Source organism: Trichosurus vulpecula, chromosome 4 (assembly GCF_011100635.1).
Source record: "Trichosurus vulpecula isolate mTriVul1 chromosome 4, mTriVul1.pri, whole genome shotgun sequence".
Classification (NCBI taxonomy): Eukaryota; Metazoa; Chordata; class Mammalia; order Diprotodontia; family Phalangeridae; genus Trichosurus; species Trichosurus vulpecula.
Genome location: NC_050576.1, coordinates 9,167,909 through 9,187,381, shown reverse-complemented (window position 1 = coordinate 9,187,381; position 19,473 = coordinate 9,167,909). Strand labels below are relative to the sequence as shown.

General features: G+C 38.7%; 1 protein-coding gene across 3 annotated transcripts in view; it reads right to left on the bottom strand.

Moving 5' to 3' along the window:
• The window catches only part of LRRC40 (leucine rich repeat containing 40), a 54,251-nt gene that overhangs the window by 21,113 nt on the left and 13,665 nt on the right, over window positions 1-19,473 (bottom strand). For 2 of the 3 annotated variants that reach the window (XM_036754996.1, XM_036754997.1), the window contains exons 4-9: window positions 15,777-15,906; window positions 13,795-13,918; window positions 11,458-11,600; window positions 9,745-9,917; window positions 8,012-8,102; window positions 7,845-7,890 (exon numbers count right to left, since the gene is read on the bottom strand). In XM_036754996.1, the coding sequence (XP_036610891.1) occupies window positions 7,845-7,890; window positions 8,012-8,102; window positions 9,745-9,917; window positions 11,458-11,600; window positions 13,795-13,918; window positions 15,777-15,906 (707 nt within the window). The remainder of the gene's footprint in view (window positions 1-7,844; window positions 7,891-8,011; window positions 8,103-9,744; window positions 9,918-11,457; window positions 11,601-13,794; window positions 13,919-15,776; window positions 15,907-19,473) is intronic. The other variant, XM_036754998.1, reaches the window with a different exon arrangement.

Here is a 19,473-nt window from a genome sequence, read left to right as displayed (position 1 = left end):
CTTTTCATTCATCATAGCAGAAATCTTATTTCTTATAAGGCAAGCTTCCTTAACATATGGCCGTTGTGAGCTGAATCTTTCCCAATGGAATAAGTTGCTCTTGATTGTTACATAACCTTACTTCTGTGGGGAAGTTTCAGATTCATTTATTTAAGGAGCCAAAATCATCTAGTAAAGTCATAGTTAGGCACACCCATTGGGAGGGATTGCTTTACCTAAGTATCCGGCCTCTATCAACCTAAGGACAAGGATCATAAGTCAACATAACAAGCTTAAATTGTATAAATCAATCAGAAAATTTAAATTATGTAAATCAATTAGGATTTAGCTAGGTCCTAAAAAAATTAAATGTTTCAAAATAATGTAAGCAAGAAAAAATTAGCAATATCTTATAAGCTCTACTATTTCTTTAGGTTACTGATGTTTATTTCTATAATACAAATATGTATGCAATGAACTAAAGAAGATTTTTCTGAATACAAAATATTTTTGTAGAATGAGAAGACTAATTGTATTGATAAGGCTGACAAATAACAGAAGCATAAAATCAAATATTTTTAGAATTAGAATGAACCATAGAGATCACAGGATCATAAGTTCAACCTTCATTATATGGACAGGAAAAATTTACCAGTTAACAGGAAAAAAATGAAATTGGCGCAATAAATTAAAATTTGAAATGTTCTACCTATCTAGGAAAAGCACATTCATCTCTACAGACTTTTAGAAATAACTGGAAAACAAATAAATTAATGTTACCAACATGTTTAAAGTATGACAGGTTTGTAGGACGTAGGTGCTCTTGATTCACTGTATGTCAGTGAAGTTCTGTACAGGGAACTAGGAATATAAATTAATCTTTATCAAAATTAAAGAGCTTTCTTGAAGATAACAAGATTTTTCTTTGACTGTCCAAAGCTAAAGTACTTTCTGATGTGAAACTTCATGAGTTTTAGTGCATATGGAAGAGATGGGGTATATTTTTGAAGCCCAAGACAAGTATCTTTTAATGAATCAAAATTTCCAGGATAAATTTAATATGGTTAGCACCTTCACAGGTTTAACTTATTTAGTATACTGAAAGCAGACCACACAAGAAAAATGTTCCCTCAACAACTATCAAAGTTTTCAATTTTTACCCATTGAGTTTTCTAACTAACACAGTAAAGGTGCCAGGACAAGGTGGGAGTAGGGGGAAGGTGATCAAAAATTTAAGTCTCTAGCAGATTAAAGATTAGTTTAGTAAAGTTCCACCATGGCTGATGCTTTAAGTAATCCTAGCTAAAAAAGGGACTTGGAAGTTGAAGACACTAGCAAAAGAGAATTCTCACCACTACTTCATTACATTAATGCACATTTTTACCAAATCTGGCTAAGGTAAATCTTTACAAGGAAAACTAAAGGGAAGGACCTCTTCCCAATATAACAAGGGCAACTTTACTTTGTAGTATCTAGTATGAAATTACTATGTAAGTTTGGAATATGTCTAAGTAATCAATAAAGACACTTCATGGAAGTATAAATAACCACACCGAAGGAAAAGAAGGGGTCACAGCTCTCACCATCTCAAGAGTATAGTCTGTGAATTGCCAGGTGTGATGCCAATCAGCAATTAAAGAGCTTTCCCCGCCCATTCAATAGGCTTCAGGTGGGGCTAAGGGAGGCTTGATTAGAGGCAGGCCTACACTCTTTACTTACTAAATGCTAAGCCCCAGGCCTACACCCTTTTGCTGATTAGGCATGAGGCCCTAAGAGTGTATATACCCAGAAGGTAGCCATTCAGATCAAAATTCAGCCCAAGGAGAAGTAAAAATTCTGGAAGACAGAGCTGATAATCTGCAGACTAGTGAGTTACAGAACTCAGAGAGCTTCAGAGAGATGAGAGAGTGGAGATCAGAACTGAGTGGGGAGAGAACACAGGCAAGCAGACAGTTGGGATTCATGAGTGTTTACAGGAAGGCCCTAGCCAGGGTGGGGTGGGGGAGGTTACAAGATGAGATGACTTGGTTCTTTGCTGTAATACTGCGTTATAATTTCCTTGTAGTTACACTGAGGTGGACTTACTGGCTTTGGGATACAACTGTTGTTATGTCAAATTTGAATTATTGGTTTTGGGATTTAATCCTCTGGTCTCTAAATAGATGTTATATTTCCCCTGCCCTCTACCTACAGAATCTCTTACACTTTGCGATTCCAAACTATACAGGCATGTTCATGGTCGTCTCCAAGGTTATGAATCTTGCCTTACTGATACACCAGGCATGGGCAAAATTCCCATCATTTGAAGATAGAAAAATGAAAAGAAAATAAGGAATAAGGGGAATCTATACACTGAAACTTGAAAAAATGCCATCAATATATGATAACAGCTAAGAGATGCCAGAGTCAGTAGAAATACATGTTGCCAGGGCCTCTGAAGAGAACATTCATATGTGGAGAATACTACTTCATAGCAGGAGGCATGTTCCTATTTCAATGCCTCAGATACCATGGAGCTAAAAGCCATTTTACCTCTTCATGAAAAGTTTTCAACTTTTTCTTTTAGGTGATTTTTCTGTGACAATGAATTTCCAATTTTATAAGTCAGTCAGTCAAATATTATCCCCCACTCCCCACTCCCAGATGCTCTCCTGGATTTCATGAACTCTAGAAACTCATCTTTGTGCAAGACCAGATCAACTCTGAAACTTACACTTCTCAGCATCCCCACTCCTGGGGCCCACTGATTGGAAAAGGTGAGAGGTGAACATCCAGAAATTCCTCCCGAACCCTCCAACTGAGGAGGACACCCAGGGAATTCATCTCATCCTTTCCCACCTAGCTGCTGCTGTGGACTTCATCATCTCCAGAAACTCATCATTCTGTAAGATTAATTCAATTCTGTAACTCCCATCTGTTCAGATCTTTCACACCCTGCCTGCAGGCCTTTATCATGTTTTGATGTGTCTGGCACCCTTCCCTCTCTCCCCATCCACTTTTCAGTTTATGTGTTGTCTCCTGCATGAGATTGGATACTCCTTGAGGGCATGGACTGTCTTAAGTCTTTCTTTGTATCCCCAGCACTTAGCACAGTGCATTGTACATACAGGCCCTTAATAAGTGCTTACTGACACTACATCTCTGCTTCAAAGAAAACAGTTTTAAATAATTATTGCTGGAATATTTCTATTTATAGAAAGAGAGAACATAATGAGAAGAAACAGAATGGAGGAAAAAAGAGAAGGAAGAAAGTAATAAAACAGGAAGGACAACATGGAAAGAAAGAAAGAAATGAGGTAGAAACAAACTAAAGCAGCGAGCTGTGGACAATATCTGTTGCGTTTGCCCTTTGAAATGATAACAGAATCACAGACTCTCAGAGGTTGAAAGGACCTCAGATGTAAACCTAGACCATCCCCCTACCCGAACATAAATCCTCCCAAGGATCTCTAAGGTCCCCTCCAGATCTATAGCTGAGGAACCAAGGATCCCTCAGTATTCCCAACAAATGACCATCCAGTCTCTGCTGGAAGATCTCCAAGACTGGGAAACTCACCAGCCCAAGACTCCTTCCGCTCTTGGTTAGGTTTAATTAGGGAGACATGGTGTACAATGTAGAGCTAAAATGTAGTTCCTTGTGACTTCAACCCACTTGTTCTACCTCTGTCTTCTGAAGCCACACAAAACACAAAGCCCTTTTCCACACGACTCCAGATATTTGAAAATTGCAATCATGTCCCCCCTAATTCTTTTCTTCTGCTCAACACATCCAATGACCTCACATGGCAGTTTTTGAGCCCCTTAACTACCCTGGTTGCCTTTTTCTCGAAGTACTCCAGCTTGTCAACGTTTTCTCTGAAATGGGACATGAAAAATGGGACACTATTCTCCAGAAGCATCTAGTCTGTACAAAATAAAGGGCAAATACTACTCAACTTCTTGTGAACATTATACTTGAATTTATGAGCACAGTCATTTCTGACTGCTTCATGATGCCACTTACTCATAATGAGCTTAACAGTCTACCAAATCCTTGGGATTTTTCCACATCCAATTGTTATCTCACTACATTCCCCCATCTTACAGCTGGGAGCAACTGGTTTGTTGAATCCAGGTGCAAGACTTAACATTTATCTCTATTAAAATCTACCTTACTAGTTTCCACTTATCATTCTAGACTGCTGAGATATTACTAGGTCATGACTCTGTAATCCAACATTTAGCTATTTCTACCAGGTTTACATCACTTACAAATTTGGCGGCCATGTCATCAATGTCTTCACTGAAGTGGCTGATAAAAATATTGACCAAAAGAGGGCCACCGATACCTAAGATGTGAGAAAAAATCTCTATACTACAGAGTGTACAAATGGGAATTAAGGTATAATACACTATAAATGTACATTGGGAAGCATGTTATATAATGGGCTTTACATGTCAAACAGAGAAGTTTATATTTGACTCTAGAAGGTAAGAAAGGAACGGTGTTGCTGAATGAAGAGAGGAATAATATCACCAGAACTGTGTTTTAGGGTAAATGACTGTGATAGCTTTACAGAAAACAGATTGGGGACAGTTAAATTGGAGGGAGAGATACCAGTTAAGAGGCTACAACAATACTGGGTGAAAGGTGACGAGGACTTGAAATAGCATATACAGAGAAGGTTGGAAAATGAAGTGATGCTGCGAAGGTAGAATTGACAAAACTTAACAAGTGATTGGTTTTGTGGGGTGGAAAGTTGAAAGCAACTACGAGATCATGAACCTGGCTGACTAGAAGGATGGTGGTACCCTCAACAGAAATATGGAAATTCAGAAGACAGGGGAAATGGGGGGAAAGAGAATGAGTTATTTTAGACATGTTGATATTGAAATGGTTATGGACCACCTAGTTCAAAAAGGCCGACTGGAAATTGTGGATAAAGGACTAGAGCTTAGAAGAGCCTGGATATGCAGACATAGGAGTCATTGTTAAACTCAAGGGAGTTGATGCAGCCACAAAAAGAGACTGGAGACAAGAGGAGCCAGGATATAGATTTGGGAGATGATATAGATAATGCTCCAACAAAGAGTGGACTGACAGGGAGGGAAAGAACCAAGAAAAAAACAGACTCACAAAAAACTGCAGAAGAGAGAATGTCCAGGGGAAGATGGTAGGCCGGCAGTACCAAATGCTGCAGGGAGGCCAAAAAGGATGAGGACTGAGAAAAGCCCACTAGATTTGGCATTTAAGAGATAACCATTAACTCTGGAGAAGGCAGTTTCAGTTAAATGGTAAGACTGGAAGTCAGACTGCAAAGGGTTGAAAAATGGGAGGAGGAGAAGAGGTGGGGGCACAAGAGTGGCCAGATTGTTTTCAGAGTTTGGCTGTGAGAGCAGGAAGAATCGCACATTCCTTATCTCCCAGGAGCCTTACAACAAGGGATGGCAGAACAAGTATCATTCTCATTTTACATATGGGGAATTGGGAGTTGGAGAAGTGAAGTGTCTTTCCCAAGGCCATAAGGCCAGTTAAGTGGCATGGTCAAGATCAGAACTCTTCCCAACTGATTCTCATTCTGGCACACATCCTGGAACACAACCTAGACATTACCAGGCTGGGGTCTTACGTTAAATTCAGTTGCATTTTGTTACTTTTGTTATTTAAACAAAGAACAAGGAATACTTGTATAGGAAGCATTGTGAATAAATGTCCAATGTAATTATTTTCACAATTTAATTTATAAGAGAAAACGGAAAACAACCAATTATTTTTGCAACTAAATTTCATCCCCATGAATGTAACCAAAAAAACTGTAGTGAAAAATATTCAATGTGATATAAAGGTCTTTCTAGAAAACGAGCAGGAAAAAATGTATCAAGGGGGAAAGAAAAAATGTGATTCTTATAAAAATACTACAAACTGTTGTGATATGAAAAAGATTACAATTTAAAGAGCAGCAAATTGCAAAAAGGCCCATTTAAAACATGCCCTACCTAAAAGGGAGGCTACTTGTTTATAATACCGTAACAATGGTAGCATGTAGAAGCACACAGAATATCATGTACTCTTTATTTCTTAAAAAGGCTTTCTCCAGGTATTCCGAAGGTCTTCAAAGCAAAAAGGTGAGGAATATTTCTGCTAAAAGCAACCTATTTGCTGCTTATCATATTACAAATAGCCTGGCAAACGAATCTGACTTTAAAAGGGCAAAAATAAAGGAAGTATGCATGTGCAGGGAGGGGACGGGACGAAACACAGACAAATTCAGACCTGCACTACATCACAGTTTCTGCAACGTCCTTTCCTCCACCTCCACAGAAAGGATAACTAGAAATGGCTATTAATAAATATGCTGCTCAAATCTAAAATTACTCTGAAGTTAAACAGCTTACAGTTACTGCACTGCTGGCCAGATCTTGCCTAAAGTGAAGTAACTAGCTGAATTCTCATCTTTATTGATAACTCACAGAATCTGAGCACTGGAAGGGATCATAGAACTCTCCTGGGCCAGCCTCCTCCCATCTGATGCCACAGAGGAGATGAAGCCAGAACAGGGAAAGGACCTGCTGGAGCTCCCACAGATTCTAGCACGCAGAGCAGCCTCCCACTCTGTGCTGGGCTCTGTGTTTGCCATGTAAGCTGCATAATCCCACCCTTCTTCACAAGACAGAATATTGCTTAAAAGGACAATAACTTGGCTGAATCCAAGGGTTTTAATAAAATGTTTTAGAAATAATTATGCTTGGACATAAGCACAAAGGACATTAAATGTCCTTTTCAGAGCATGTTTCAAGTTATTTCATTCTTCAGTGTCAGAGCATCCCTTCCCTAGCAGAGAGGATCTTGTTTTATCATTATTTATAGAGCCAGATGGTTCAGTGCCTAAAGTGCAGGGCCTGGTTCAAATTCAGCCTCAGATACTTCCTAGCCATGTGACCCTGGGCAAGTTACTTCTTCCTGTTTGCCTCAATTTCCTCATCTGTAAAATGAGCTAGAGGAGGAAATGGTAAACTAGTTCAGTATCTTTGCCAAGAAAACCTCAAACAGGGTCATGCAAAATCAAGCATGACTGAAACAACTAAACACCACCACCACCACCAACCATAACACAGGTGAGAGTCAGAGAGCTAAGAAAGAATGAGTCAGGATGGTTGCAGCGGTTGAATGGCTCAGTCTTGAAAAAAATAATTTTGAACTCAAACTTAACTTGGGCATTATCTGTACAACATCAAAACATCTAGTTGATTCAAACAAAGGCACAAGTGAAAAAATTTAAGAAGACAATTATTCTAAGGAGCCCCATTTGAATATAAGATTTGAAAAGAAAACTGTTTCACATTTGTACCTTGCTAGAACACCACAGGATTAAGGGGACTTTTTTTTTTTATCTTTTGGAGAGCTGTTTGGCCCTTACTGAGCACAAATTCCTGCATGGAAGTATTTCTTGACCTCCACATTTTTTTACATGCTATGGAATATAGCATAACTCGAAAGAGATTAAAAATGTAAATTCCCAGAGTGAGTCTAAACATCGTCTGCAATGCAGCTTCTTCACCTTTCTTCTATCAAAACCCAAGGGCAAGCTGGTGAAGAATATTTTTAAATGCACAACATGAAATACATGAGATTACAAAGGATAATGGTCATATTAAAAAGCAGTTATGAAAGTATTTAAAAAAAAAAGTTCACCAACCCCAGGTTAAGAACCTCTTGCCTAAGATAACAGCATACTTCCTCTAATTATTTAGAACCAGATTCTGGTTTTCCAGAGGTTTAATTCCAATTAATTGTGATTACAAGTAGTACATTTAAATTAATTTAATCTTAGAGCTTTGGCTGCTACTTTCCTTGCACGAAGATACAGAAGGAAATAGGACGATACCTTGAATTTTGCTTCTTAGATACTTGAGGACTTCTTGGGTCCCTTTCTAAATGGAAGAGAAAACAAAACCGTCACCGAAAGAGACCACTGGAGCTGTATAGAAGATCCACATGAATGTCTGAATGTGAAATAAATAAAATATAAACTTGAATTCAGAATACACTTACATTTAGGAGTTCTCGCCGAATCGTTCTCAAAGGGTTTCCTTCTAATGCCAAAAACTGCAAACGAGGAAGGTTTCCTAATGTATGGGGCAGACTATCAAAAACAAAACAAAACCCCTTAAACATAATTCAACTATACTAACACACACACACACACACACACACACACACACACACACCATATATATATATATATAAAACTCACTTAGACAGATGAATGCAAAACTCACAAAACAGTGAATAGTATATTAGAGCTAACATGCCCAAAATAGAACTAAGTAAGTCTGGCCTATGGTATTTCCTCTTCAAATGAAAGTTTAACTTAATTTTAAGAAAGGAAAAATTTGCTAAAGTCTTGAATGAAGTAAAAAGAGCTTTGAAATTTTTTAATACTATTATTTAATAGATTGTAAAAACAAAATAAATATTTTTGAAAGCCAATTTTGAATGATCTGTCACTCCTAAATGGTCATATCTCAGGCTTATACTGAGGACACCAAAAAAGGCACCATAGTCCCTCTAAATGAAAAAGCATTTGTGGTAAAAGACGTATTACAAATTAAATACAAAGATTTTTCTGAGACCCCTACCCAGATGCATTCATTTATTTAAATAAAAAGGATTCCTCTCAAAAAATTATAGAATTAACCTGAATATTTACTGAGCAGCTGCAGTGTGCTGGGTGACCATGTAGACTCTCCACATGCTTTGGCTTTTATTCTCTAGAAATAAAGATCTGGAGAAGAGCCACGACACCTGAATATGTACTGATTAACTTGCACAGCAGGGATTAGCTTTCTTTATTGTTTTGCATTTTTGTTTTTATTAACTAACTTTGATGTGTCTATGGAAAAGGGGGAAGAGGGTCAGGGAGGGAGAAATGGTACACAGGAAACTTTGGAGGAGGCAAGAAAACTATAAAATCCATTTTTTTTAATTTTTTATTTATTTTTTATTTTTTTTATTTTTTTATAAAATCCATTTTTAAGAGCAAATGATCAGCTGATTTTCAAGATGGTTTTGTATAAGAGGAGGGAAAACAAGTTTCATTACTATTAGATAAAGCCATATAACAAGAATATAATAAAGAACTTTTTTTAAGTCAATACATAATTGTATGAATTAAGTCAATTTCTATGAGTTTTGGAGGAAGGTAGAGTATCTGTTAGTAGACTATATAAAGCAAGTGGCTAATGTCCATTTTTTCTCCTCCCCTAATGTAGGGCTAGGCATTGAACCTGTCATTTCATCAGTCTAAGCAACTCTCTGGGGAGGCCATTGCTCTGCCAGGGCAGGGCAGCACCCCTCTGTGTAGTGGAACAGCCTGTGTTTGGAGGTAGAAAGGCCTGCCAAGGGGCCCAGTGCCAGTGGGTGTCAGAGGCCAAACCTGAACCCAGGTTTTCTTGAGTTGGAGCCCAGCCCTTCATCCTCTAGCCCACATGCCTCTCTTATATAGACCTTAATCACAAATACATTTTAAAAGACAATCTAGTTCTCACAATTCCCTAAAATACAAATAAACAGAATAAAGAAGCAGCATTAGAAGTCACTTCAGAGGCTTAAAAATGATTTTAGATTTAACTATAATGTCCGATACAATTTAAATCACTGAGAAAAATTTTTATCAGTGGACTTTGAACTCTCTGGTTATAATTCTCTGAATAATACAGAAACTACTTGTTATGCTTAATACCCCATATTATTCAAAGGGTTGTTTTTTTTTTTTTTCAGCTTACCTGCTGATATCATTGTTACTTAGATCAAGTCTTTCCAAGGCCTGGAGCAGGGTCATTTCATCAGGAATAGATTTTAACTTGTTATCTCTTAGGTCTAGCACATGGATAGATTTAAGATGTTTAAGATGTTCTGCCCCTAACATTTCAATCTGATTCTCACCAACATGCAATTCCTACAAGAAGCAAAGATCAAAGTTACTCGTAGTTCTGTTATTCTTAGTAAATATAATTTATTCATCACCTACAGGATGAAATATCAATTAGAGGCAAACAAATTCAAATCACTCAAAGAATAAAATTCAAATTACTGATAAGAAACACAGCTTTTCTATTGTTAATTTGTTTGAATTTTCAGTAAAATGAAAACAAGTTTTTTCTACAGCTGAACAAAAATTCCCAGCGGAAAACTCTTCCTGAGATTATGTTATTTTAAAATTATTACAAAGCTTCTATGGAGAATTATCTCAAACTCTGAGAAATAAAGTAAAAAAAAAAATTAGCCAAGATATATAACAGAGGAGGTGGCAGAGAAGCAATTAATCTAATAAACTAGATTCACAGACTGTTAGAAGGGAATGGGGCCAAGAAAGGTTAAGGTTTTGCACAACATTGAAAAACCCCAAACTCCAGTGGCAGAGCCTGGCCTAGAATCAGTGCCTACCGCTTAGCTGGTGCTGACTAACAAGGACTCCAGAGCTCTTGAATTGCAACCCAAGTATCTGCCCACCAAAATGCTTACCTAGAGCAAGCACTCAAAGAGATACATGAACTCAATTTGGATCTTCCCTCTAATGAAGGAGGGATGAGCTCATGAGTCAACCTGTGCATAATCTCCTAAAATGACCACTTCAGTTCCATCCAACATGCCTGGGGCTTTCCTCATTTTCTCCTGGTATCTTTAAGATACCCATAGCATAAATTAAGCTGTGAAGACCACAAGAAAATGTGTTCTTTAATGAGAGAAGTATTTCATGACAGGATATCAAAACATGAAATGATTTTTTAGTGACCAGGATTTAAGATTGTCAGTTAAGTTCATTAACATTTAAATGATATATATTGTTCAATGATTCTTGTCACTGTTATTGAAATTACAACCCATTTAATGAAATTAGATTTGCTATTACTTGGTTTCAGAGCACAGAGCTAGAAACCAAAGAGAAGCAGACTTTAGATCTACATGGGAAATACTGAGTTCCTCATCATTAAAAGATTCAAAGAATACTTAGATTTCCACTTCTTTGCATTGTAGAAGGGGTACCCACTTAGGTCTGGGTTGGACAAAACCTCTGAAATCCCTTCCATGATTGGATGTAATTACTTTAATATAATCAGAATAAATATAATCAATATTGATGAACTGACAAATACAATCAGAATATAATATAATCATAATCAGAAAGCAAAATATTACAAATTTTAAAGTGATTTTAACACTAGCTAATTTTTTAAAAAATTACAATATTTCTTAATAGACCTACTTATCAATGGATGAATATGAGTAATGGTTGGATCAAACAAGATAGATCGTTACTTTAAAAACTATTTTCTTCTACTTAAAAATTATTTATCAACACTAATATTTGTGACACTAATTTTAATACAGCTCTCAGAAACAACTTTTAAAGGTGACTGTATAGCAATACATAATCTATTACTTAAATAGTATTTTTTAAAAGTAGTATGTTTTATGTTAAACAGCAATATGTTTACCTTCAATAACAAACAAGAAGGAAACTCCGGTAGAAAACGCAATTTATTCCTCCGTAAATAGAGCAGTTCTAGTGACTCCATGCTAGCTAATTCAGAAGGTATAGTTTTCAAGCAGTTTGAAGTGCAATCCAAATGCTTTAATCCTATAGAAATTATTTGGTGAAAAACATTTTTTTTAAAGATCAAAACTTCCAGTTCACCCACTTTTGTTAACAATGAATAACAAATTCACCATAAAGTTTTATGAAAACTTTAACAAAATATATTCTCATAATGAATTATACCACCACGCCGCCTCCCTACCCCCTCCAAAAAACAATGGACTTACATGAATTTAGGTTGACTATCAAAATAATTTTAATACTTTATCTACTAAAATTTTAGAGTTAACGTGTATTACACAGAAATGTTGTATGCGAAAATACCAAGTATAAAATGCTACAAATATATAAGGTATTATTTTTGCTCACTGCCATTTAGCTTTTTCTTAAAATATATTTAAGAAGATAAACACATGTGAATGGGGGGGGGGGGCAGTGGGGAAAAAGGCCTTTCAGCTTTTCCCCCCAGTGGACAAGTGTGGTTAAGTAAAGAAAGTGGACATTAGCAGCATGGTGACCTATTTCTATGGTTCACATTGCTCTAAACTCTTCTTTCGGGAATTCTGAAGAGCCCACCTTCATAACTTTGTGCAGCTTTTAGAATTATTAGTGTGGGTAAGCAACAATTTTAGGGAAGCAACAGCATCTCCTCATTACGTATAGTGACAGCTCAGCCCATGGGGAAATGAACCGACAACCTCAGCATCATTACCAGGCTCTAACCAACAGAGACTGTTATTATTTTAAAAGTCAGGAAAGGAAAAAAACCCTCAAAAAATGATTCTGTTTCCTGAGGCTTTAGATTGCCCTGAATGTCTGATTACTTAAGGGCTGATTACCCAGCTTTTCTTACATTCATTAGCATTCACAGATTTTTTGTGGAAGAGAAAGTGGAAACTACTATTAGCCTTTTAAGAAAATAGCTTTCACAACCAAGTTGTACCCAAATAAATTCCTGCATGTCATATATTTTATACAAGCTCCCATCTAAGTAATAACGTGTAGAGCAAATTTTCAAAAACTATGAAAACGAGAAACGTGTAACCGGAGCCGATGGGCATGCGGTGAGGTAAAGAGGTAAACTGTCAAAATAATTTAAATAACTTTATTTTTCTCTTCTGCTGCACCCTTCCCTGAGTTCAAATTGCCTAAGTAGTCAAGGTCAAGCATAGCCTGTGGCTGACCCAGAGGAGCCAGTGGCCAAGAGATAAGTGGACCACTGACATTCTGGGGTCAAGCCAAGTGTAAAGTTAAGCACTATGCACTGGAAAGGCTTTTTATTCCAATTTTAAATTCTGGGTAAAATTATAAAATATAAAGATTAGAGAGAAAAGCACAAAATTACACTTTCTTGTCTTTAAAAACTGACTCTAAAATATAGTTTTAAAAATACTTACTTCAAGGATCTGTGATTTAGCTGATGTAGGAACTCTCTCCACCAACACAGACTGGGTTGTAACCCTTCTTTGTCTTAGGAAACAGTCCTGGGAGTTGCTGTGGCTAAACAATTCATCCCCCAGTGGCCTTACTTAAAGTCATGAGCCTACCACCAGGCCTGGACTCAAAGCCTTTCCAGGCTTTGAAGGACCTGCCAGAGAAGCACTCTGCTGGCAGAGCTTTCAACAGCCCCATGATGCCCACAACAATGTTACCACAAAGCCACTTTTCATGCTTACCTTGGTTGGGTATGTAACTGTTTTATTAAAGAGCTATATTGTTTATCTCTGTAAGTGTAAAAATTATATTGTTCATCTTTTTAGATGTAAACATTTTTAAATGTGAAAAATCTGGGCTCAAGCAGAAGGCCACCTTCTGCAATTCCAGCCAAAGATTACTTGAGCCTTCTGCAGGGAAAGCTGCACGGCACCAGCTATGGTTCCCTACCTCTCATCTCATGAAGGCTAAGATACAAAGTCCTATCAAACATCACAAAACTAACCAGTTGCTCAGCTCTATACCTGTACTAAGCCCATCATAACTTTATTAATTTTAGTTTGCCTTTTTTAGTTTTGCAAAGCTGACTTCTTGACAGTTTTATGTTTTCTACCTCAAGCTACCAAATACCAAAGTGCATTATTACCTATGAAAAGAGGGCTCCTGGGTCAAGACTGACAGCTTAGGATAAGTAACTCTTAGCACCTTCAAACCCACACCTCCAACTACAACAAAATATTTTATTTTAAATATATGAAACGCTCCATTAAATTTTAAATATTTGAACAATGAGTAAGTTTACTTTTCATCCTAGTGATTTCTGCTGGCAAGTCCTCCATTTGGTTGCTGGCAAGGTTGAGTCGCATCAGGTTAGAGAGAGAAGAAAAGCTAGCAGGAACAGCTGTAAGGTGATTGTTGGAAAGATCCTTTTGAAAAAGTAAAAACAAAATTAAGAAATGGCCCCTCCCAAGGCACTTTTGTATGCAGCTTTGAGATCCTTGTGGGCAGCGCAAAGTGGGAAGGAATGATTTCACTAGAGAAAGGCTTTCTTCTCTATGCTTCCATCTCTCCAACTATCACCTCTCAGTTGGGATTATAAAAAAAAAAATCATCATTCTGAATTTTCACCAGGTATTTATATAAATCCAATGTTAACACAATTTTGCCTTTTGGGATCATCAAGGATTTCGCAGTAGTAGAAAACAGACTGAAATCCAGACCTGCCATATCACTCTACCCTGATATTCTAGAGATTCCCTTTTTGGAAATGTTAAATGCCTCTATTACACCAGAAGTTCTTAAATCTGGATATATCCTAAAAGAACCCTTTACAGCTTTACTGGGAGAGTCACATGAATAGATCAAGTGTTTGGCTTTAGACTTTCACAACTGAAAGTGGAAGGTGAAAGAACAGCCCATCTACTGTGTGAAGAAAAACTACCCCTCCTTCACTGCTTCTGGAAAAGGTCAGCCGATCCTTGGTAAGTTCTCTACAGTCAAACTGATCAACATGGCCAATTCTCCCCTTCCACAGGGCCAAGACTGCCCAAGTAATTTACATGTCCTTTCTCCTAGATACCCGCGTCATTCCAGGGTGACCAGGCTGCTATACTGTTTTAGCACTTTTGTGAGAGATACTTTAGAGCTCGTTTTTCGGGCCCATATGCTGGTCATTATTTTTATTATTTCTTCAATTTCGTGCGACACGGACGACTAAGTATTGAATGTCTGGTGTTGGCACTTTCCTCACGAGCTCTCCTTAGCTTCTTAATTCAAATCTACACCGAGAGGAAGTAGAAGAGGTTGTCAGTGACAGATAGTGGCTAAGTCTTGTCATTTTTAAGAAATGGTTTGCAGCAAGAGAAATACCACAATTAACGTGCAAAACTATTCCATGAGCACATATTAAAGCACTTGGAGCCCAGCTGGAAGATGGAAGGTTTGTGGAATGGTCCTGAAGGCCTTAGCAATCATTAATGAAAACCCCTAAGCCACCATTCCTCAATCATTCCCAACATAATAGCGAATTCTATCCTCAGGCAGCAAATGAAATGATGGTTAAACTCAAGGTCTGAGATTTTACCTAACATCTCACTTAGCTCAAACTTCTAGTGAGACGGAGTTGTCATTCTTATGTGCCAGCCAACTAACAGGATCAGAGCATATCTGTTACTTATTTCAGGCTAGTATACTGTTTTATAATTTGTGTACCTTTTTCTTTGCTTACATGTTGTTGATCTTTTCTGATTTTTTTCCTAATGCTGGGTTCTTAGTAAGATTCTGTAATAATTAAACATCGTTCCTTTGGAAATTACGGTACTATTGGTGATAGTGCCCTTAGCAGCATGACTTCCAAAAATGCACTGCAGTGTAAATGCTAAGGAGGCCTACAAAGCTAGGATCATGAATCTGGAGCTAGATGGGGCCTTTCAGGGCTAGAAGGCCACGGAGTCCAACCTCTCCATTTGACAGATGGATGATGTCATGTCACATGGAAAGCAAGCATCTGAGATGAATCTGAACCCAGATCTAGCCCCCCACTCTCTGTGCCTCAGGTGCTACCTGCAGAAGTTAAGAGTGAACCTCAGCTGGATTTTCTGAGTTGGCTGCCTTCTTCTCTCCCAATTCCTCCTATGTCTCATCTAGCATCCAGAGGGCTCTTGACCCTGGTTAAGGGTTTTGGTCTGAAACAAGGATCAAAGAGGACTGCTCCGCAGGACCCTCAAGGCAGAGCACCAGTTTTTCAAATAAAAAGCACTTCAGGATTAAAAACGCTCAACTTACTAACTCCTCTAATTTGTGCAATTGGCCAAATCCTTCGGGGATGCTTGTCAGTTCGTTGTACTGCAGAAACAGGCCCTTCAGGTTTCTTAGTTTGGTAAGTTCTTCGGGCAGTATTTTCAGTTTGTTATGACTATTGATAGATTAAAAAGAAATGCTAAACAATTCAAAGAAAAAACATTAGAAAACACAATAAAGTTTTATAGCCATTTTTGTTAGCAAACTACATGGACTTATTAAAACTTTATTAGTTATTATTTTAAATGCAATTCTATTTTCTTTTACAACACCAGGCACTTAAAAAAAGATTGCAATAAATGACCTTTTAGACATTTCAAAGGAGAAAAGGAAATCCTTTCACAAAAGTAATTTGTGAACTATTTTTTTAATATCCTTTGTCATTAACTCTTAATCCTATGGACTAAACTAGAGAAAAGGAGTTTTGTTTTTTAAATACAAATCATCTCAAATGTACACCTTTTCAGCTTATAAAATTCTGGCAAATGCTCAATTTCTTTATGCCTCTTCACCCTCTCATCATTCCAGCTCAGCCTCCTGTGGAAAACCCAGAGCCAAGTGACTGTTTGGGGGGAGAAGCTCCAGCTCACTTTGGATGGTCCATTCACAGATCATCTATGATCTATAAAAGGAAGATCGGTCTAATACAAGCTGTAACACAATGAAAAACATAGAAAATGCACTGCAGAGAGCAACTTAAGGGATCCGAGGTCAGGACAGTGAGCTTGGAATCCAGGGAAGAACTATTCTAACAAAGGCATGGAGGTAATAGGACAAGAAATCAAAGAAAAGATCACAGTCTAATTTCCTAAAAGCAGAAATCATATGCAATACACTGGAATGTTAAATGGGCACAAGGATTTGGAGGGCTGAGAATCTTCAATGAAGGAGTCTGTGTTTTATTTGATGAACAGTGGGGAGCCCTGAAAGTCTGGGAGCTGGCTGCTTGGGGTATGGGCTGTGTGCATGAGGAGCTCTTCTGTGAAGGACAGAAGAGAGAGAAGAAGACAAGAGTCAGCCAGACCAGTCAGAACCTGAACCTAAATCTCCTTCAGCCTCGGCCATCTCTGCCAGCAGCTCTACCATTCACCCCACCTTTCCAACGTCAGCTTCCTTTTGACTCCTCTCCTTCACCAATCATATCCAGTAAATGACCAAGTCCTGACAACTCACCCGGCTTAAAATTTCTCATATCCAATTCCTCTTCTGTACTACTGCTAGTGAGGAAGTCTGCGGAGAGGCAGAAGACCTGAGTTCAAATCCTGCCTCAGACTCTGACTAGGACCCTGGGCAAGTCATTTAACCTCTCTGACCTCATCTGTAAGATGGGAATAATAGCACCTCTCTCCCAGAGGATTTGTGAGGACCAAAAGACGTAGAAAATTAGCTGCTATTACTATCGCTCAAGTGTCTCCCCATGGGCCATCCTGTATCCACTCTTTTCCCCACCCCATCTAGCCTTCAAACTTGTGTCAGAATAAGCTTTCTTAAGCAGAGAACTTGTGATAGCACTCTCTCCTCTGTCCAAAAATCCTCAGCCACTCCCTACTCCTTACAGCAAAGTTCAAGCTCTGCTGTGTCCAGCCATTCACATTTGGAAACTCGCTGATTTTTCCAGCTTTCACCCCACTGCTCCTCTCCAAACTGGGTATGCCCAGGAAAGTGCCTGCTCAGGCAGTGCCCCGTGGGTGGGGACTGACCATCCCTGCCCCTCCTGACCTGCTGAATGCTCAGCTGCCTTTTTAAGGCCAACTCTCGCTAGCTGAGAACACCTTCCTCCCCAGATCTCACACAGTTCTTGGTGTCCATCCTGTAAGATCGCAGTTAATGACTTGTTCTCCTAGTCACAGGTTGCTTAACAGACCTGTAGAAGATTCCCAGAGCACAGCTGGCTGTCAGACCACTGACAGCTGGGCAATCTTTTAATATGTTCCTAGTCTGCTGTCCCACTCATCACAGCAGCTCTTCCAAAGGTATCTTTCCTCAAGTCTCCAAAAGCCACCCCTTCCCTGGCCTCCTGAGCTTAGGACCATATCTGATTCTTCACTAAAGAAGCTGAGGGCCTTCACTGAAAGCTTCCCTATGCTGCCCCTGTCTCACATGAAGAGATGGCCCTTTTCCTTCCCAAGGCATGCACCCTTCATGTTTTCACTCTCCACCTATATGTGCTGGCTCCTTAGCAAGGTGTGTTTTCTACTTTCACAACATCTCCCCCATACGATTCCTCTCTCCTCTGACACAGCCTCCCCTCCTGGTACGGGCCCTGGTGACCTCATACCTGAACTATTGCAACAGCTGCTAAGGGGCTGCTTGCCTCAAATCTCTCCTTTTTCCAGCTACAAAGTGATTTTTCTAAAGTACACGTCAGATCATGCCATACAGACCCTTTCTGATCACCTCTAGGCTAGGTTCACTACTGCCGCCAGGATCAAAGAGAAACCACTGTTTGCTGTCCCAGCCCTTCACAGCCTCGCCCCCTGCTACCTGTCCTGTCTTCTTCCTCTTTACTCCTTTCCATGTACTCGAACATCCAGGCACACTAGCCTGTATGCTGCTCCCCATACATGACACTCTATGGCCTCACACTGTGCCTTAGTCCTGGCCATCCCTGCCTCCTGGCTTCCCTGGCCTTTAAGACTCAACTCAGATTCCACATTCCACAGGAAACCTTTCCCAGTTCCCTGCACAGATAATGCCTTCTGAGATTATTCTCCATTTACTGTGTCTGTGTGTGTGTGTGTGTGTGCGTGCGCGTATGTGTGTGTGTGTGTGTCTTGTACAGAGGTTTTTTTTGTATAGGGTCTTTATGATTAGAATGGGAAATCCTTGAGAGCAGGGACCATGTTTTTATTTTTCTTAGTATCCCAAGCACTTAGCATGGTGCTAATAGCATAGTAAACACTTAATAACGGGTTCCTATTTTGTCTTCCTAGGAGACTATCTATTCAACAAGAGCAGGAATCTTCCATCCCCTCTAATACCCTACAAAATAGACAAATAACTGATGTTTCTTGAACGAATTGTCCAGAGAAAAGTTACTAAAGATCTGGATAGAGGAAAAAGAATAGGGGGCTAGAAGGGAGGTTCCAGTGGGAAACAGAATAGAAAGTACATTGTGAAGGTAGAATTAACAGGACTTGAAAAGGAATTCAGATGTCTGAACAAGATCAAATCAAACCAGACCAGAGTAGATGGACTAAATTATGGCCAAGGAATTTAGTATTCAACCAAATGAAAAACAGTACCTAAACAAAAGTTTAGCAACAACAAAATCATCTTCATGATGGGGCTAAATTTACAATCAGCCAAGAAAGAATTCAGGTAATTTGAATAGTGGGAAACAATTATTCTGTGATTTTCAAAACTGAAATTGTTACACGTCCACATAAATGTCATTAAGCTATGGTTAATTATTGCTTTCAGAGCACCTAGCAAAGAGTAGGTAGTGCTTAATAATGTAAGTTTGTTGTTAATCAATAAATGATGTGACTTCATAGGATTAAAGATTTAAACCTGGAAAGAGCCTCAGAGGGCGACTGCTTCAACAGCTGAAACTTGTAAGTGAGGAATGTGAGATGGAGAAAGTTTCTATGAATCGCCCCAAATCACACAGACATTAAGTGGTGGCAGAAGCAGACGCTGAATGCAGGCTCCCCCCATCTGTCTGTCTATCTATAGATAT